The 17,592-nt window shown below is 28.7% G+C and overlaps 2 protein-coding genes across 8 annotated transcripts in view; one reads left to right on the forward strand and one right to left on the reverse strand.

Annotated features, from left to right (window-relative positions):
• Positions 1-6,735, forward strand: part of LOC122710954 (phosphofurin acidic cluster sorting protein 2) — a 71,394-nt gene extending 64,659 nt beyond the window's left edge. For all 3 annotated transcript variants that reach the window (XM_043929223.1, XM_043929225.1, XM_043929224.1), the window contains 6 exons: positions 215-483; positions 1,160-1,365; positions 1,635-1,973; positions 2,442-2,839; positions 3,401-3,517; positions 3,872-6,735. In XM_043929223.1, the coding sequence (XP_043785158.1) occupies positions 215-483; positions 1,160-1,365; positions 1,635-1,973; positions 2,442-2,839; positions 3,401-3,517; positions 3,872-4,005 (1,463 nt within the window). In that variant the 3' untranslated portion in view covers positions 4,006-6,735. The remainder of the gene's footprint in view (positions 1-214; positions 484-1,159; positions 1,366-1,634; positions 1,974-2,441; positions 2,840-3,400; positions 3,518-3,871) is intronic.
• A 6,386-nt stretch (positions 6,736-13,121) lies between these two features.
• LOC122710930 (UPF0692 protein CG33108) lies at positions 13,122-16,307 on the reverse strand. 5 transcript variants are annotated; one of them, XM_043929195.1, is made up of 5 exons: positions 15,877-16,307; positions 15,043-15,224; positions 14,777-14,962; positions 14,332-14,664; positions 13,122-14,257 (listed from the first exon to the last, which is right to left on the reverse strand). In XM_043929195.1, the coding sequence occupies exons 3-5, from the start codon at positions 14,944-14,946 to the stop codon at positions 14,056-14,058; spliced, it is 705 nt and encodes a 234-aa protein (XP_043785130.1). In that variant the 5' UTR covers positions 14,947-14,962; positions 15,043-15,224; positions 15,877-16,307; the 3' UTR covers positions 13,122-14,055. The 5 variants fall into 5 exon arrangements, with proteins under 5 accessions (XP_043785130.1, XP_043785129.1, XP_043785126.1 ...); XM_043929194.1 differs by having other exon boundaries at positions 14,777-14,984; XM_043929191.1 differs by having other exon boundaries at positions 14,777-15,224.
• Between the last annotated feature and the right edge of the window lie 1,285 nt (positions 16,308-17,592).

A 17,592-nucleotide genomic window follows, 5' to 3' on the forward strand; every position in this document is an offset into this window, starting at 1 on the left:
ATTAATTATTGGTTTACTTAGATGTTGCTATTATTTTATTGTATAAAATAAGATTTATTTCTATAATATTTCTTCTTACGAGCATCACCCATTGCTCTTTGAAACGAAAAACGAAATTCACTAAAATATATGGTCTCAAATTTACGCTCGATAATACATACGATCTTCAGATGTGGTACACAACGACACGAGAAGTAATGAAATTTCGTTGCAGAGCGCGGAGTGGATAGACAAAGCGACGATAGTTCCCGAAGAGCGGATAGCGATTCACATCCGGAGAATTGGACAGATCACGAGGCGAACGATCCTCCGAATTACGTGACGGGTTCACCACCGAAGTCAGAGCAGCACAACAAGACCGAGAGCTCCGATAAAAGGAGCAGGCTTTTTACTCGCGACAGAGGTGCGCCGAGCACCAATAAATCTAAAAAGCACAGCCTCAGCGTAGATCTGAAACCTCCAGCTGACTTGAATAGTTCCGAGGTATGATAGTTTTGCAAATTGATTGAAATTTTGCTTTACTAACTGGTTAATCTTCATCATTTTTTAATAGTGTCTTCTTAAGATAGATCTATAGAGAGACAATGAGTTTCTGATTTTATAATGTATAATTCTATCTTTTTAGATGAATTTATAATATATAAGATGTTAATATATTCATTGAAAGTTATATTTAAATTTGCATTAGATAAAGCATGTTTTTCTTCATTTAATGCAAATTTTAATTGCTCGTAACTTAATAAATGAACTTCAATCAACATTTTTGTTTATTTTCACCTTTAAAATCAACCTTTAAAATCAAAGATGTCTCATGAATATATTAATATCCTGTGTACCCTATAACATGAATATTTCATTTCATTTATATTATTAAACCTAATTCTCTAAGTTAATTTTCTTCTTAATCATTCTATACAATAATTTAAGATATTTGGAGATTATTTAATCTAGTTTGAATATATGTGAATTTCACTATAATTTTAGTATATAACTGATATGCAATAGTCAATTTATTAACTTTATTTTTTTCGATATTAAATTTATATTCCATCAATATAGAAACAATGAAAAGTGATCTTTTGAAACAATGTGATCTTGAAACGTATCACTTGTATATCAAGATGAACGCATATTAAACTGGAACACGTATCATTTCCAGCCAAGAAAAGCATTGGTTGAGCAATTAAGCCGGGTTTTACCGGATGATAGTTTGCCGGATGCTGTGTCGTTGGTATCGTTAGCTGATCCAGGTGCGGCTATCTTAGCTACGAGACTTCAAGAAAGAAATCACAGAGTTCTGACGACTGCTTCTCCAGCAGACATTCGTGCCACATTCACGTGTTTAGTCACGCGAATACAAAAATTGTAATTAGTTTCTTTCTATTTAAAAAGAAAATTACATGAAAATATAGAAAAAATTAATTATCTTAATTAATTAATTGAATCGTAATTTATACTCTTTATAGATGTCACTGTAGAGTTATAATCTTTTTAACCAACAACAATTTAAATTTTTTTAATATAGAATCATGAAAAATTATTTTCATGATTTATTAATTATTATTAATCTCTTCATTTTCATGCAGTTTTCATTTTTTTAAATTAATAATCAAAAAATATCTTTTTATTTTTAGTTGTAACAGTTCCGCTAAACCACCAGCACCGATTAAAGTGGTGATCGCTGGTGGAGACAGCTTTGTAAACGCAGTGCTTCGCCATTACGTGGATCAGTTAAGTTTTCGACCGCAGAATTATTTGAAATTCTTTGTAGTACCTCTTGGTTCGAATACATTGTCTAAGTACCTTGGCTCGATAGACGCAAAATACTCGATGTTATTTGGCGACGAGTGGAAAGAATTGTTGGAAAGAGAGGGTGGTGGCGCAAGCGAGGGTGCGGCTAGAGTTTCGGAGTATTTGGCAACAGCTGGTACAACCTTGTTGTTACCTATTGCAGAAGCCATGGTTACATACAGGTACTATATTTCGTATAATATGTATTTTGATTTTATTATTTAATAAATTTCCAATATAATAATTACATACATATAATAATTTCAAAATACAATTAAAGCAATTTAATAACATAATTATTATTATAATACAGTCATATAATAATAAAATAATAATTGTCATTTGTATATTAATAAATTATCCATTTTATCGTATCAAAATTGTTGATTCTTAAAATTTGAAATTAAGGGATAAAAAAGAAAATTATTATCTTTTCACAAGGAAAAAAAAATGAAACTTCTTTCTTTGTTTTATCTTTATAAAAATTCCAAATGTTAAAAAGAGCAGTTCTATTTTTCATTAATAGCCATCATGAAATTCTAGACCAGAATAAACCAAAATACTGTAAACAGGAAACAGGAAGTTTTAATTTTAAACAAGAGACGCAGTCTCGTTACGTTAATAAACGGCGTTTCGCTTTAATTTCACAGAGAAACAGACGATAGCAGCCAAATCTTCATCCCATTCATAAACGATGTTCGCGTGGGATGTCCAGATAGTAGTTCCTCCGCATCGGTCGATCTAGAAGAGAGCAATGTGACCATGTCTGGCTCACCGCCTTCTCTACCACCTCCTGGATTACCTATTCCACTTCCGGGTAGGTTAACACCACCCAGTAGCCCGAACGTTGGTCAACCGACGAGAGAAGGCTGGGAACCGGTTGAGTTACAACTCGATTATTGGAGCAAACATACACAGGGTGAAAAGGGCAAGAATACATTGAGACAGGCATTCAGGGCGTTGCACGTTCAAAGACTTCCGCTTCATGGAGAGACTCCTGGTCATTATTTATCCATGAATTACACAACAAAGGAGAAAAAACAAAAAAGTATGTGGAAAGTTATCTTTAATCTTTATTTCAATGAAGCCTTTGAAAGTTACTTTGTATTGGCTTAAAGTTTTAACATTTGACTATATGGTAAAAAGGAATATGTTAACTTTTTGTCGAAATGAAAATACAATCATCCAGAAAAATATTACTTTAAAAATATACTTTATAAAAAGTCAATTTTATTAAAATAAATCATTTATATTGTTATGTACTAATATATTTTATTTCTAATATATAATATAATAGCATAATACATATTTTAGCATAGTACATATATTAATTTTGCAATTTTGTTGTATTTTATTTAGATAAATATTATATTTTATATAAAAAAATTAAATTTGAATTTATAATTGCACGTAATCTATGTGTTTTAAAATTATTTTTAATGAAATTTCTTCTTATTTTATGATCCATATTAGTATTATATTAAAGAAATAAACTTATTGTTATGATTTTTCAACTTTATTAAAGTATTTAAATTATATATATTATTCAATCTTTTCTATAATAATTATTACGATATTTATTAACAAATATTGTCTATTTAATTTACAGTAATGAGATTGGGTAAAAAGAAAGAAAAAGAAAAAGAAAATGAGCCAAAGAGTCAAACGGTCGAAGGCGTGACACGACTTATATGCTCTGCGAAGACTCACAACATTCCATTAAGAGGTAATAAGATATTCTAGTTCTCTAAGGCTATTACGATTATGTAGAATGTCTGAAAATTTCATATTGTGAAAAATTATGAAATAAATTGAAGTATTTCTCTCTTTTAATTATCAATGTTTTTATTTAAATAATAATACAAATTCTAATTAAATATTCACAAATATTTACAACGAACATCATTAATTTATAATATATATTCATTAAATATTCTCTATTTTAAATATTCTAGATTTTTATTCCCCTTTTTTTTTTAATTAAATAAAAAAATTTGAAAATTTTACAAAATATTCGTAAAAAAATGTATCATTCAGTATTTAACATTAAATCAAACGAATAACTTTTGTTTTTTTTTAGTGAGTATCGATGGTACCGAATGGTACGGTGTGAAATTCTTCCAACTGTCGGCGCAGTGGCAAACGCACATCAAGACGTTCCCGATAGCCATGTTGGAGTACAGTCCTCAGCAGCAAACCCCCAACACCACGTAAATATTTTCCTCGTTTCCGTCAGAGGCCAGATGTTTTGCCAGATTTCGTTTGTGTTCATGGATATTGCCAATTAGGATCATCAGCTTAGCTTATCGCGCAATACCCGATAACCATCAAATCCTCGAAATTGAAAGAAAAAAAAAAATCACAATAAAGAAATATAGTACGCGATAGAATGCAAGTTTATACTGTGGACAATCTGCTACTTTAAAATCGGAAGTCGTTGGAGTTAATTCAGGCAAGTATTTGAATGCTGCCTTTCAGTTTAATTACCTTAATTAACATTGTTTCTCTTTATTCTTTAATTACACTCTAACTATTGTTTTTTTTTTATTATCTGGAATTTATTTTTCTAAAAAAAAAATCTCTTGTTTTAATCTTCAAACGAAAAAAGAAAAAAGAAAGAAAAAAATTCTTCTTGCGTAAAAATTGCCAAGAGTACGCGAGTAGCAATTGTTACTTCAAACTGAAGTGTATAGAAACAATGGTAGGCATGGTTAACATATCGTATTAGAATTAATATAGATAATTCGATGATCGATTTCGTTGGTTATGGGAATGTCACAAACGTAATAATGGAAACATGTCTTTTTGAACATGATATTTAAAAGCAGAAGCATACACGTCTGATACAATAATCGATTTTTCTGTAAAAGGGGAAAACATATATGAATCGTATTGTAGCGATTAATATAAAGGATTCGTTCGAATCAGATCCATCTCCCCCAATTCCCTCCCGTCGACGCGTGTATATATAGGATTTTATAAAGGACGAGAATAGAAAAATCGATCGGTTTCGCTGCAAGTCGAACTGATATATACATATTTGCTAAGATAGATCTTCGTCTGAATCGCAAGATAGCGAGCAGAGATTAAGCGTTAAATTATGTATTTATTTAATTAACGTGTATTCTATATACATATATATATTATATATACGATCGCATATAGCAATGGAGCATAGAGCGACGTTATTGAAAAAAAGTCTGTGATACAGGCAAACATTTCTCTTAGCGCACAAACATGTTGTTTAGAGAAAGATGACTGTGTATAATTTCGCTGATTTAGAACGAGAATAATCGAAGGAAAATATCTTTTTTGAAAATAAATAAAGGGAAATAAAAGAGAAGTGAAAAAGAAAAAAAAAAAGATAATACGATGACGATGATAACATACAATGATGAATAGCTCATAGTTATTATACTCCTTTTCTCGTTTAAGATTTCGAAATATTTTTTGTATTCCATTTTATAGATTTTTAGCCCCAAGCTGCTCTAGTTTAAATACTCTATTTTCAGACTTTATCATTTAAATATTTTATTCCCGTTAGAGACAATTTTCTGACTCCTGACTCTTCGATATAATATACAGTAATATACTCATTTACGTATTATTATTTAGAAGTTAGGGAAAGAAAAAGTGTGAGAAAGTGAATAAATAATAGAAATTATTCAAAAAGACATAAACAAAGATATTAAAAAGAAAAGTATCGAATGATTATATTTCCCTCCCATAATATCAAGATGAACATAACTGAAGAAGTATGTGAAAAAACAGAATCAAAACATTCGTGGTGCGTTTTCCTCTTTCTTTTTATTATTATTTTTATTAATTATTTCTTCTTATTCGCTGTTATAAATCAACGATCCACTAAGCGAGTTATGAGTCGATTATTTTATAATTCTTCTTGTTCTTAAAAAAAAAAAAAGAAAAAAAAGTCATATCATGAGAAACGATAGAAACTAACGAATAATTAATATTGTCTTAGGAAAATTGAAAAGAAAATATGTGACTAAATATAATTTGCACGTAACGTACTTTTCGATTTCTTCTTCTTTTTTCTAATTTAAGTGCAAAGGAAATGAAGAAAAAACAAAAAATAACAGAACAATTTGTAGTTCATCATTTCCAGCGACATATATGTAAATGCGTCGCGTTGACTGCCTAATGCCAAATCGAAAAAACGAAAAAAAAAAAAAATACAGAAAGAAGAAATAGAAAAAAAAAGAAAAGAATCGTTTATTCGATTATTTGTTTTAATAAATTAAAAAAAAAAGACTCTAGAACGCCGGCATTCTATGTAATATATATATATATATAAAAAGAAAAAAAAATATGATAATAACGCCAAACAATGGCGATTTTACGTTTTGCCAATGTAAAAACAGTAAAATTTTTCCTGTATTCATATACACATGTGCATATATATTTGCATAAATGCACACAAATGATAGTACACATATTTCCTTATCCCTGTTCTTTGCTAGTCTGCAATTAGTTTGTAACGAGTATTGAACTGTACAACTCGTAGTCCTACATCTTTAAATGCCTGAGAGCAATATCCCATTTTGTGTAAACTCCTCGCGAGATAGTTAACTTAAAAAGTAGCATGAGGTACTTTATATTATATTGTGAGATAACGTGTGTACGTGACAATGTTCTAGATACAGTTTGGACCGAATTGCTTTCATTTAGTTGTTTAAGGCGGATTAAACTGTTTTAAGAAGAATGAAATCAAAGGTGAAAATGAGAGCAATAAAAAAAGAAATTGTTAGTAACAATTATATTGATATGATATGATTGAAAAAGTTTAAGAAAAAGTGGCAAAAATTATAAAATTTCCAATTTAACAAAACTTTGAATGAATTTGTGGTAACTATGAATTATTATTATTTTTTTTATATTTGTTTATATATTTCTATAAATTTTAATTAATGTTTGATTGGTTTAATTAAAACATGTATATATTAATAAGATTATTATTAAAATATTATATTGTATGTGCATTGTTTAGATTAATCGAATATTTGTTTATTTTTTACAATATTTTTGTAACTTTTGTATAATTTTAGAATAATAATTGTTATATTATGACAGTTCTTTATTTAATAAAAAAAAATCAATATTTTTGAATTGTGTCATGAAAAATAAAAGTGGAAAATTAAATGTATAATCGAACACAGACAAATTAATCAAGCAAAAAGAGATCTCTGATAATCAATCAACGTTTATCCGCAATCCTCGAGAAAGACTCGTTCTAGTTTTCTAATACAGAGTACGCATTATTACGGAAAAATAAGAATGCGTGAGAAGTTTGAAAGAAACTGTGCTATCAGGGCACGCGATGATGAAAAGTCAACAAAGAGACGTTGTTACGCGCACACGTATTCACACGATATTAATTACCTCAGCTTCATAGAGCATATGTTGAATCGTTATTCAGTAATTGAACCTGCCATACGATGTATATATATATTTCTATACGTATACATATAAATGTATATGTATATATAAATATCATATATGTATATACAAGATATATTTCTTTCTCAAAAAGGTAATAGAATATTCTATGAGTAAAAATAAAAAGATGTCATGTAAATGTAGACTCATAAATGTTTTGTTAAACAGTTATAACAAGAAATATTAAATAATAAAGAACTGATTTTTTTTAAATACATTTATTAAAATAACAAAAAATAGATGTTGAATAACATAAATTTGTGTCTATTTATTCATTAGATAAAGTTCTAATTAAAAAAGAAATCAATGTATATTTATTTATAATTTTTTAATAAAGTATGTCATCAGTTCATGTTTAGATATCTTTCTTTTTTATTAATTTTTACTCATGGAACATTAGCACATTTTGCAAAAAAAAAAAATTTGAAACATCTTATATATGTATCGTCCCACAATTTGAAAAAAGCATTTAAGAATGTTGCTTCATAGTTTTGCAGAATACTGTTATTTCTCTATCACAAGCGCCTCAAACGATGTCTCTTATTAATGTTCCTTGCTGTTTCGGTAGTTTCAATAGTTTTGATCAAATGCCAAAAATAATAACGTACTAAAGCTAATAAAACAGCGAATGATTGAACACCGAATTAATTGAGACGTTATTGGTAGAGACTGTGATTGAAAATTCAGTTACGAATTAAGCGCAGAAAGAACACTTCCGGAACAACATACCGGAAATGTGACTATAAACACAAAGACTAAATGTTCATATAGTGGTATGGTTGTATGGTATAGTGAGATTATAAAAGTTAATCAAACATTATATTTTAAAAAAGTCAAAAGAATAATTTGACATATTGTTGACTTGAACAACAATCGGAAATAATATATTTTAATAACATATTGTATTATAACATTTGTTTCAAGATTTTAGATTGCCGTTATAATTGATTATAATATTTTTCTTTTACAAATAAAATACGCGAGTAAAATTTTATTTTGCATCATAATCATCATAATAATTTTAAATTAATAATGATTCATAAATAATTTATATTCTGTGACATTTTTATAAAATGCTTTCTAAATACGATTATATCAATCTGCGTCATCAATTAATTCTTTAAATTATAATCTCACTATATTACTTCCATATATTGTACATAATATCTTACGAACGTATTTACTATTGAAGCAAAGCATGTTGACAAACTGGTATTTCTTTCAATCCACGATAACTTGTAAACGATTTTATATATCGTAATGTTCCTCGATCCTTTTTCCTCTTCATTTCACTTCGCTTCTTCCTTTTTTCTTTTTATCGTTATTTTATTCATTCGCCAATAAACGTTTGCGTTTTTCTTTTCCTTAGCTGATGTCTCGTCGAAGTTATGTAATCGATAAGCTTTGTAAAACGAGGTTTTTAACCTCCTTAGAAACTTAAGAAAGAGAAAACGTGTGACACGATTCGTGACACGTGCTCACGGTCTTCGTTCTTCTCTTTGACTCTTCTTATACTTTATCTTCATCTTCTTAATTCTAACATCAATTTGCATCATGTTGCATATCGAATAAAGGAAACAGAGTTCATTCAAGAATTCATTTTCCTAAAAGATTAGTGCGAACAAGCGTCAAGTCGAAGACTAATAAGACGATTAAAGATTGCTCTCGATTCTAGTCAAAAAACTCGAAAGAGGATCGTGCCGATTTTCTTTCGAACAAGTTTCGATACCAACGTGATATGTGATTCTCAATAGGGATCGAATCGAAAGAACGAATAACAGTGATCAATCATCACTGTGTAATCAGAATAGGATTTTCTCTATCCTATCATCCCTCTGAAAATGAAGATGCGAATCATTATGATTCCAAGGACCGTGAGCACGTATTCTGTAAAAGCGTTTTGCTATGATATGTAATATTGTTTTCGTCTGTGTATAATATAGTAAGTTTTAACACGTGTGGGCAGTCAGGCCCAAGCTCAAAGCTTACAATAATTAAACGGAGAAAAAAAAAAGAGGTAATTAATATATATACATATGTATAAATATATATTGAACGCGTGTTTTTTGGTACCAGCGATTAAAAGAGAAAAAAAAAAAGAAAAAAGAAAATGATAAAAAAAATAACAATAAGTGAAAATAAGAGAAGAAAGATGGATCGGTTTTTAAATGTGCCGTTTAATTTTCACGAGCGTTCTTTAGACGTCTTTATTGCGCTTACGACGGCAGATGTCTAACTATATATGTACATATGATTAACTTGTTATCAATAATATTAGAGAGTTCAATTAAAAGGGCTGTAAAATGTGTCCCGAGATTTTAGACGAGGGGAAAAAAGATTGAGAAAAAGTGAGAGAAATAAGGGAAAGTTTGAACAGAACTTCCGTGTGTATCTGTTTGAAAATCATTTATTTCATTTGATTCTGCATCATTATGAGCTCTTTCCTATTTGAATAGAAAATTAATACATTTCCTATTTTTTTCCTTTTTTCTTTTTTAATTACAACAAATTACAAATCATAGGAAGCTTTGGAAAATATGCGAAAATGAAATAAAAAGAAAGCATTATTTCATTTTTTTTACGCATAATGAATATTATTAACAGAGATAAAAGAGATAAATAGAAATTATGTAAATTTGTTAAGACGATTTGATACTCATGTTGATTAACATGATGTTAAGGATCATTACAATATAGTTCAAAATTACGCATTTTACGCGATGTTATTTTATGTTTCCTTTTGGAACGTGAGAAAACGTTGTACATAATTTCTGTACGTGTTATATGTCAAAGATACATAAATACATATATTAAATATGCGGATCTTGTTATCTAATAAATTTCATTCACGGTTTAAACGAATAATTTCGCTTAAATCTTTAATGACATACGTGAATGTTTGATATTTCTTTCTCTTTAATTCTTTCATTCCTAAATAATAGCCAAAAATTTGATTATGTCTATTAAACAAAGAAACAATTCATACATTTTAATATTTAGAAACAGAATAGAGATTGTTTAAAAAAATAAAGAAAAATCTATCTTTAACTTTTGATTAGATTAAATATTTATTAAAATTATTATGAGAATGAAAGGGTTAAAAGAGAAAATGCTTAAAAAAAATAACAAAAAATAGTATATAAAAGAATTGCGTATAAATATTGTATCACGACGAGGTCTTTTTGTTAATCGCCCTGAAAAAAGATAAAAAAAATATTACATTGTTTAAGAAAAATGAAAAAGGATTTAAAAAATAATCTCTTTTTTTTCAAACGTGAATAATACACACGCATAAGATCATTATTAAATCAGAAGCAAATAAGAGAAAAAGAGAGAGAGAGAAAGAGAAAGAGAGAGAGAGAGAGAGAGAGAGAGAGAGAATGAGAGAAGTTGAAAATAAATTTCTAATAAGTGAACGGTAGCCTTTTTTTTAATTCAACTCCCCTATTGTTGATATAATGAACATGAAATACCTATATGTGATACATATTATTATAAACGTAATGTTCGGATACAGGATATCATTGTTATTAATCTATAGAATAATTAGAGACGGCTTGTGTCCTGGGCGTAACACGTAGTCGTTTTATACTGTGAATCGCTGTGTATCGTTGTACAGAATATTCTTTTCTTTTTATACATATATATATATATATATATATACACATGATTGTATGTATATGTATATATATCTATGCAGAATACAATATAAAACGGCAAAATAGTTTGTATAGCTTCGTTTTATAGAGAAATATATAATTATTTATCTAGTGGCATCCGCGTGAATATATTTATATGATTTTTATATGATTTATATAATTTTTCATGATCAAAGTGAAAATATAAAAAGGAAGCATGTGTAAAGATCGTTGTTCCAGCGATGAAACTGATAAATTCTCGTCGTGCGAAGTGAATCGTTTAAAGATCCCTTTATATTTACAGAAGACGAGAAATAAGAAAGGTGTTGATAATTCGCAGTCGCATCTCAGGACACAAGTGGATATATAATTAGAAAATAGTGAAGACTTGTGGTAATAATTCTGTATGCTTAGAGAAACGAAAGCAACAATAAGGAGAAGTTACAATTTTAAAAGATAAAAGTGGAAAAACTATGTTGTTGATGTTTGTAAGCTTGAAATATAAATGTAACGCAGTTTTTGATATTCTATTACAAATCCCAGTGCACCTGTACCATCCGAAGAACTTAATATCTTCTTCCTATATTATTCTTTTTCCTATATTATTCTCCATTTTTTTTTTTTTTTCTTTTCAAATATCACTAAGAATTTTTAAATTCGTAACAGGGAAGAAGTGAAACTTTCATCGCGTAGAATTTCGTGAAAGATATAGATTGGCACACATTCCTTTCGCTAATTCAGAAAATTTTTAGCACCAACCACACCTGATACAGTCAACATTTCGATATTTTTTAAGAATCGCATCGGAAGAAAGAGATAGAGAGATAGAGAAAGAAAGTATAGCATAATATACGGAATATAGAAATTATAATCTTAATGAAAACATGCCTTTAAATGATAACATCTCTTTATATTTGTATCACGTTTAAAGCTAAATACCGACAACAAATCAAGTAAAATACGCGAGTTACAGAAAAAAGAAACAAATGTGTTAACAATGATCACAATTATTAATCTCTTATAACGTAACACGATACACGTACCGCTCTTTTCTCTTGCTTGTGTTGCGTTGGTTTTTTGCCAAATTTGTCAAATGACACAGATTTGATACATCGAAATGATTTGATATATCGATGATAATACATATCGGTACAACTAAAAAATTTCCGAAAAAACTAAAAAGCTTCCATTAATCAAAATTAATTTTTCTATTGATTAGAAATATACAAGTATAATAAGTTTTGTTAAATGCTTTAAAATAAAAGTTCAACTTGATTTTCCTCCGATTCCATGAAAACACTGTATCGTGGTAAGTAACGGAAGACGTATTTATATTTTTATACGCTTGAAACTTCTCCTATTTTCTATTATGAGATTCGTACGACTTCATAAAGTTAGAGCAAGAAAAATACGTATTTTTTTTTTTTTTCTTTTTGATTATCGTTAGAAACATTATGGAAACGAAAAAATCACTTACGTGCGTGCATCAATAAATAGCATTCGTTTCTTTACAAGAGTATTTTTGATTGCGACCGGTTAACAAATCGAAGAAGCATCATGATGTGAGAATAGGCACGGTATACAATTATTCTCGTGTTTAATGAATGAACCTCATTATTTTGCGGCACTTGGGTACAGTTATTTTATTATTTTCATTTCATTTTAAACCTTTTTTGCTTTTTGTTGTTTGTATTCGATTCGAAACCACTCAAGGAAGTCTACAAATAATATAGCATCTCTTTCAAACTTGTTTTACACTTTTTTATCCGACGAATTTGATAAAAAACACTTAAGATACCACACAACTGAAGAGAATCAGTCAGTCATAAGGTATCTCTAGGTTTTCATAGTTTTTTTTAGATCGTTACGTATCGATATTAATAAAGATTACATTCGTACTTTACATACCGATAAATACATAGTAAAACAAACATATCATAGAATTCTACATAGTAAGAATCATTCCTTTAAAGCGCGTTGCTTCCAAGACTTCCGGAATAACTGAATAATATATATGTAAAATTAATGTAAAATGTTAATTTTAAGAGTAAATTTGCATATATATGTATATAATTGATAAAAAAATAGTATAGCTGCCAAATTTAACTTTAAAATTTAATGTATCACAAAAGCAATACAATTTTAATTTGAATTTTAATGTATAATTTCAAAGATAGTGAATATGTGTGATAGTTTATATATATATAATTAATTATCGCTATTAGGCAATTTATAAATTGTAAATTAGTACTTATGAATAAAACTTGAAAAACTGTTTCCTATAAATATAAAAATGATATGTATAATAAATTTGAAAGTAAATTGCTTCTTTTATATTGAATAATAAAAAATTTCTTAGTTTTTTCGAAACATGCAAAACTTGTCATTTTCTCTATTATATTTAAATTATTATATTATATATATTTAATATAATAATTTACTCCGCATCTTAAAAGCAATGCGCCCAACAATTTAATATAATACACGATTATTAAGTTGTATTGCCTCAAATGCAATTGCGAGAATCTTGCTACAGATTTAGTCTTTATTCACAATGTTAACATAAAACAAAGATTCATAATTATTAATTGAAAATCTATTTTTTCGCTAAATAAATATACTTAGATCTTTTTGTTCCGGCTAGTATTACGATTCCGATAAATCCTAACTAATACACGTAGATATTTATTTTATGCAAATATTCTTTATCGACTTTTCTTTTTCACGTTTGTTTCTTTCATGCACGTGTACATGCTCGTTTTTTTTTCTCAATTTACGCTCAGCACATATAGTACCACAGGAAAAGCTCGATACGTCAAAATAACGAAAGAAAAATCTTTCATACCATTCAAGTGCATATAAATCAAACATACATAATAAATCATTATTTACATTGTCAACGAATGATATATCGCCCATTTTACACCTAATGCCGAATTTGAGGATTTTATTATTCCTCGTCGAATGTTGACCGAAAATGCATCGCAAGTTGAAACATATGTTACTTAAAAGCATCACGATTTTACAAATAATTAAATTTCATAGCAGCTGTGCAAACGTTATGCTCTTGAATATTTACCATATACTGTAACGTGGATACGGTAATATTATAATAGTAATTTCTGTCTTTCGCTGTGATATTAATTACCTACAATTCTTGTACATGATCTTATATGTATGGATGCAACGCCAGTGCCCTACCGCGTAAACCTCTCTGACCTCCGACTCCTCCTTTTGGTATTACGTATCCCCCAGCATGTCTAGCTGTTCCCTCCTCTTCTAAATTACCATTGCTTTCGATTAAATCACGCAAGGGCCAACAAGCTAAATGACGTGATTTTCCGTGACGTGCTAAGACATGATATCCTTGTCTGGAATACATATATATATATATATTAAATTATTTTAAATTAAATTGTAAAAATAACAAAAAAATATTATGTACCTTGATGAAATTAGACCCACAAGTAGTGCCCAATGAGCTTTATGACCTCTTTTTAAACATGGAGCATGATTGAAATCAGAATCATATGGAATTAATACCATTGCACCATGAGCTAAAGCATGTGTCAATGTATCTGGGCATTGCTGTAAATCTACTAAAATATCTGGTCTATGATCAGGTAAATATTCAGCTGCCAATGTACCCATGAAATCAACACTGTACACTTCTCCATGTTGAGTGAAACCTCTTACACGAGCTTCAGCTAAAAGTTGACTCACTGAAACTGGTTTTGTGTATTCTTGTGATGCCATAGCAAGTGCAACTAAACCACATCTATTAAATAATCATATTATTATTATTATAATTATTTATATTATATATATTATATATATATATTATAGTTACATAAATATCTAATGCTTACAAATAAATTAAGAAAACTTACTGTGGTCCATCTTGCAAAATGGGTTCAACTTGACAAAAATATGTGACTTCTGCATCTTTTAACTCATTTCGAGCTATCAGCTTTTCAATTTCTGCCTCGGCAGATGTAAGGGTAATTTTGGCCCAAGGAGGCAGGGAATCTGCATCACTCACTTCAGTTTTTTCACACATAGGTGCCTCTGGCAAACTTGAGAGAGGTGGAGGTGGTGCTGGCATTTTTTAGTAATAAATATATACGAACAGCTACTTTGTTCGATTAACAAATACCTGGTTGTAAGTTATAAATAAGACGATGGTAGTTTCCACAGCTATAAAATCATGCACCTACACTTTAGTATTTTCAATTTGGATATTGCCATTTCTTAGTAGTATTCTTTCTGCTCACTGGAAAGTTGCATAATGCTTCTTGTTCATCGCAACCTTATTATAGGTTCTTGCCCAGATTCAAGCTGAAATGTTAGTGAAGAAACAGCATGCGATTTGTAACATAGAATTAATATCATAAATATTAACAAACACAAATTAACATCAAGATAAATTATATACATATACTTTTGATATTTTAAAAATTTTAAATAAGACTTTATTCAAATGAAATATATGAGTATCAATAGTTTTCTTGCGTTAACGGAATATTTTTTTTTTCGTCACTTTCTTATGAAAAAAATATAACATAACAAAAAAAAAAAGTAAAACTGTGAACACCGTATTATTATAATTGCTTTTATCCATAAATCATTTAACCTTGAGATATCTTGCTATACTATATCTGTCATAACTCAATAAACGTGAATTGCACAAATTTCGAAGAATATCATCAAAAGTAATCGTTTTTATAAAATCGATTATGTTGCGCGATAACTAGCAGTAATATCTTTACTTCATTCCATGATATATTTAATATTTCTTACGAACTTTAATATGAGAATGTACTCGCTGTAAAATTTCTAATGGCAGCACACCGTACGATCGACATCGAACAGTATAGCAGTTAACGATAATATACATGTCAAGTAATGATTACCAATTCAATATTATATGTTGTATGATCTAATTTAGATCAAACAATCAATCAACCGTATCAGTATTTGTTTACCGTACCTAAACTGCAAGAAAATCGCTGCAGCACGATTTTGACGTTTGCACGTCCCCCCTATTCACCCTGTGACTCATGCACATATATTATGTAATTCTTTAGTAAAAATTAGAATTAACACTTAAGTGCGTTGATATGATGATATTTAGAGTACGTTCGAATGCACGACAATTCTCGAACGAATAACAATTATTCTCTCGATACAACTGTAAATTAAATTCTCTATGAAAAAGATCTCAGGTTGGCATAGCGCACTGTGCCTTATTCGTAGGCTTCTATCACGATATACAGTCTGATAAGAAATTTCTCGTTGATGCTGCAGTTCTAAAGATGATTCACCAGTTTGGGCAAGTGCATTGTTTGCAAGAACCCTAGCCTCGGGAAATATATTGTTTATCTCTTTTTACTTCGACTCTGACTGAAACAGGTGCGGGGATTTCGGTATGTATCGCATGAGACCATACTTTATACTACTATCATAGATAAAGCCTTTCATACGGTTTTGATAATGTTATGAAAATTGATTGGTTGAAGCATTTCAAATAAACCAATCATTGACCAATCATTGTACCATAGAATGACTAGAAACATAGAATAGCTCAGTACAGTGAAATGCTGCATATATATTGAACGTACCGCTTTACAAAAGGATCGAAACCGAAGACCACAAATAAAGTACAGAATAGACTTACATATCTTATGGAATTTTATGTCCCATATTCTAAAATATTAATTATATAAAATATCAAAGTCAAAGATCAAAATACATTTAAAATAGGTCAATTATACAATATATTTTGTATATAATACATAAATAAAAATTGAATCGAGTAGATTTTTATTAAAATCTATGATTAATAATTTAAACAATGAAGACAATAAAGTTAATCAGAAATTAAAACTTTCTCTTGAACGAATTCTCTTTCATGAATTTTATGGAATAAATTTAGATAAAAAAAGAAAATAATGAGAGAAAATAAAGACAAAAATAGTATAAAAATTGAAAATTCAGTGCCATCTATAGAATGCCATAAATGAAACTATATAAATAAAAAGAAAAAATAATGGGAAAAAGATAGACATAGAGTAAGAATTAATCATTAGTGCCATCTCTTAAGTATTAAGGATATTTTTTTAAAGAGAATAAGAACACATAAATATATAAAGGTAAGTTACTTTTTAGAATTAAGAAAACTGTTGAAAAACCACTAAGCCATACAAAATGAAAGCTGCATTAGGTAAGTATGCAATTGATAAGTATTTTATAAGTTTGGTAAGTATTGGTAAGTATAATTTAATATATCAAATTTCAAAACAACTTTCGTTTTTACATAAAAATACCAAAAAAATTTCGCGTGCCATCTCTTATCCAATTACATATCTTAATACAAAATTTTAGATTTTTTAAAATCTTCAGAATTCACATATGATGTGCTATATTTAGTCAAATATTTTACTAAAATAAAATCAAAAAAATTGACAAAAAAGAAAATCCATAATTCCAAGAATTTGATATCATTTATAAGAATTGGTATCATTTATAAAAATCTCAAAAAAAATTTTCAAAGCAATTCTTACCAATTAATGTTCTCCGAACAGAAAACAGAATTTGTGGCCAACAGTTTCGATCTATTATTCGAGCATATTTCCGAGAATTTGACATCAGTCCCAAGAAATTTAGAAATTCTCAGAATTCGACGTCATTTCCAAGAATTTTAGGG

This window comes from Apis laboriosa, unplaced genomic scaffold (assembly GCF_014066325.1).
Source record: "Apis laboriosa isolate Shangri-la unplaced genomic scaffold, ASM1406632v1 scaffold167_cov148, whole genome shotgun sequence".
NCBI classification, from domain to species: Eukaryota; Metazoa; Arthropoda; class Insecta; order Hymenoptera; family Apidae; genus Apis; species Apis laboriosa.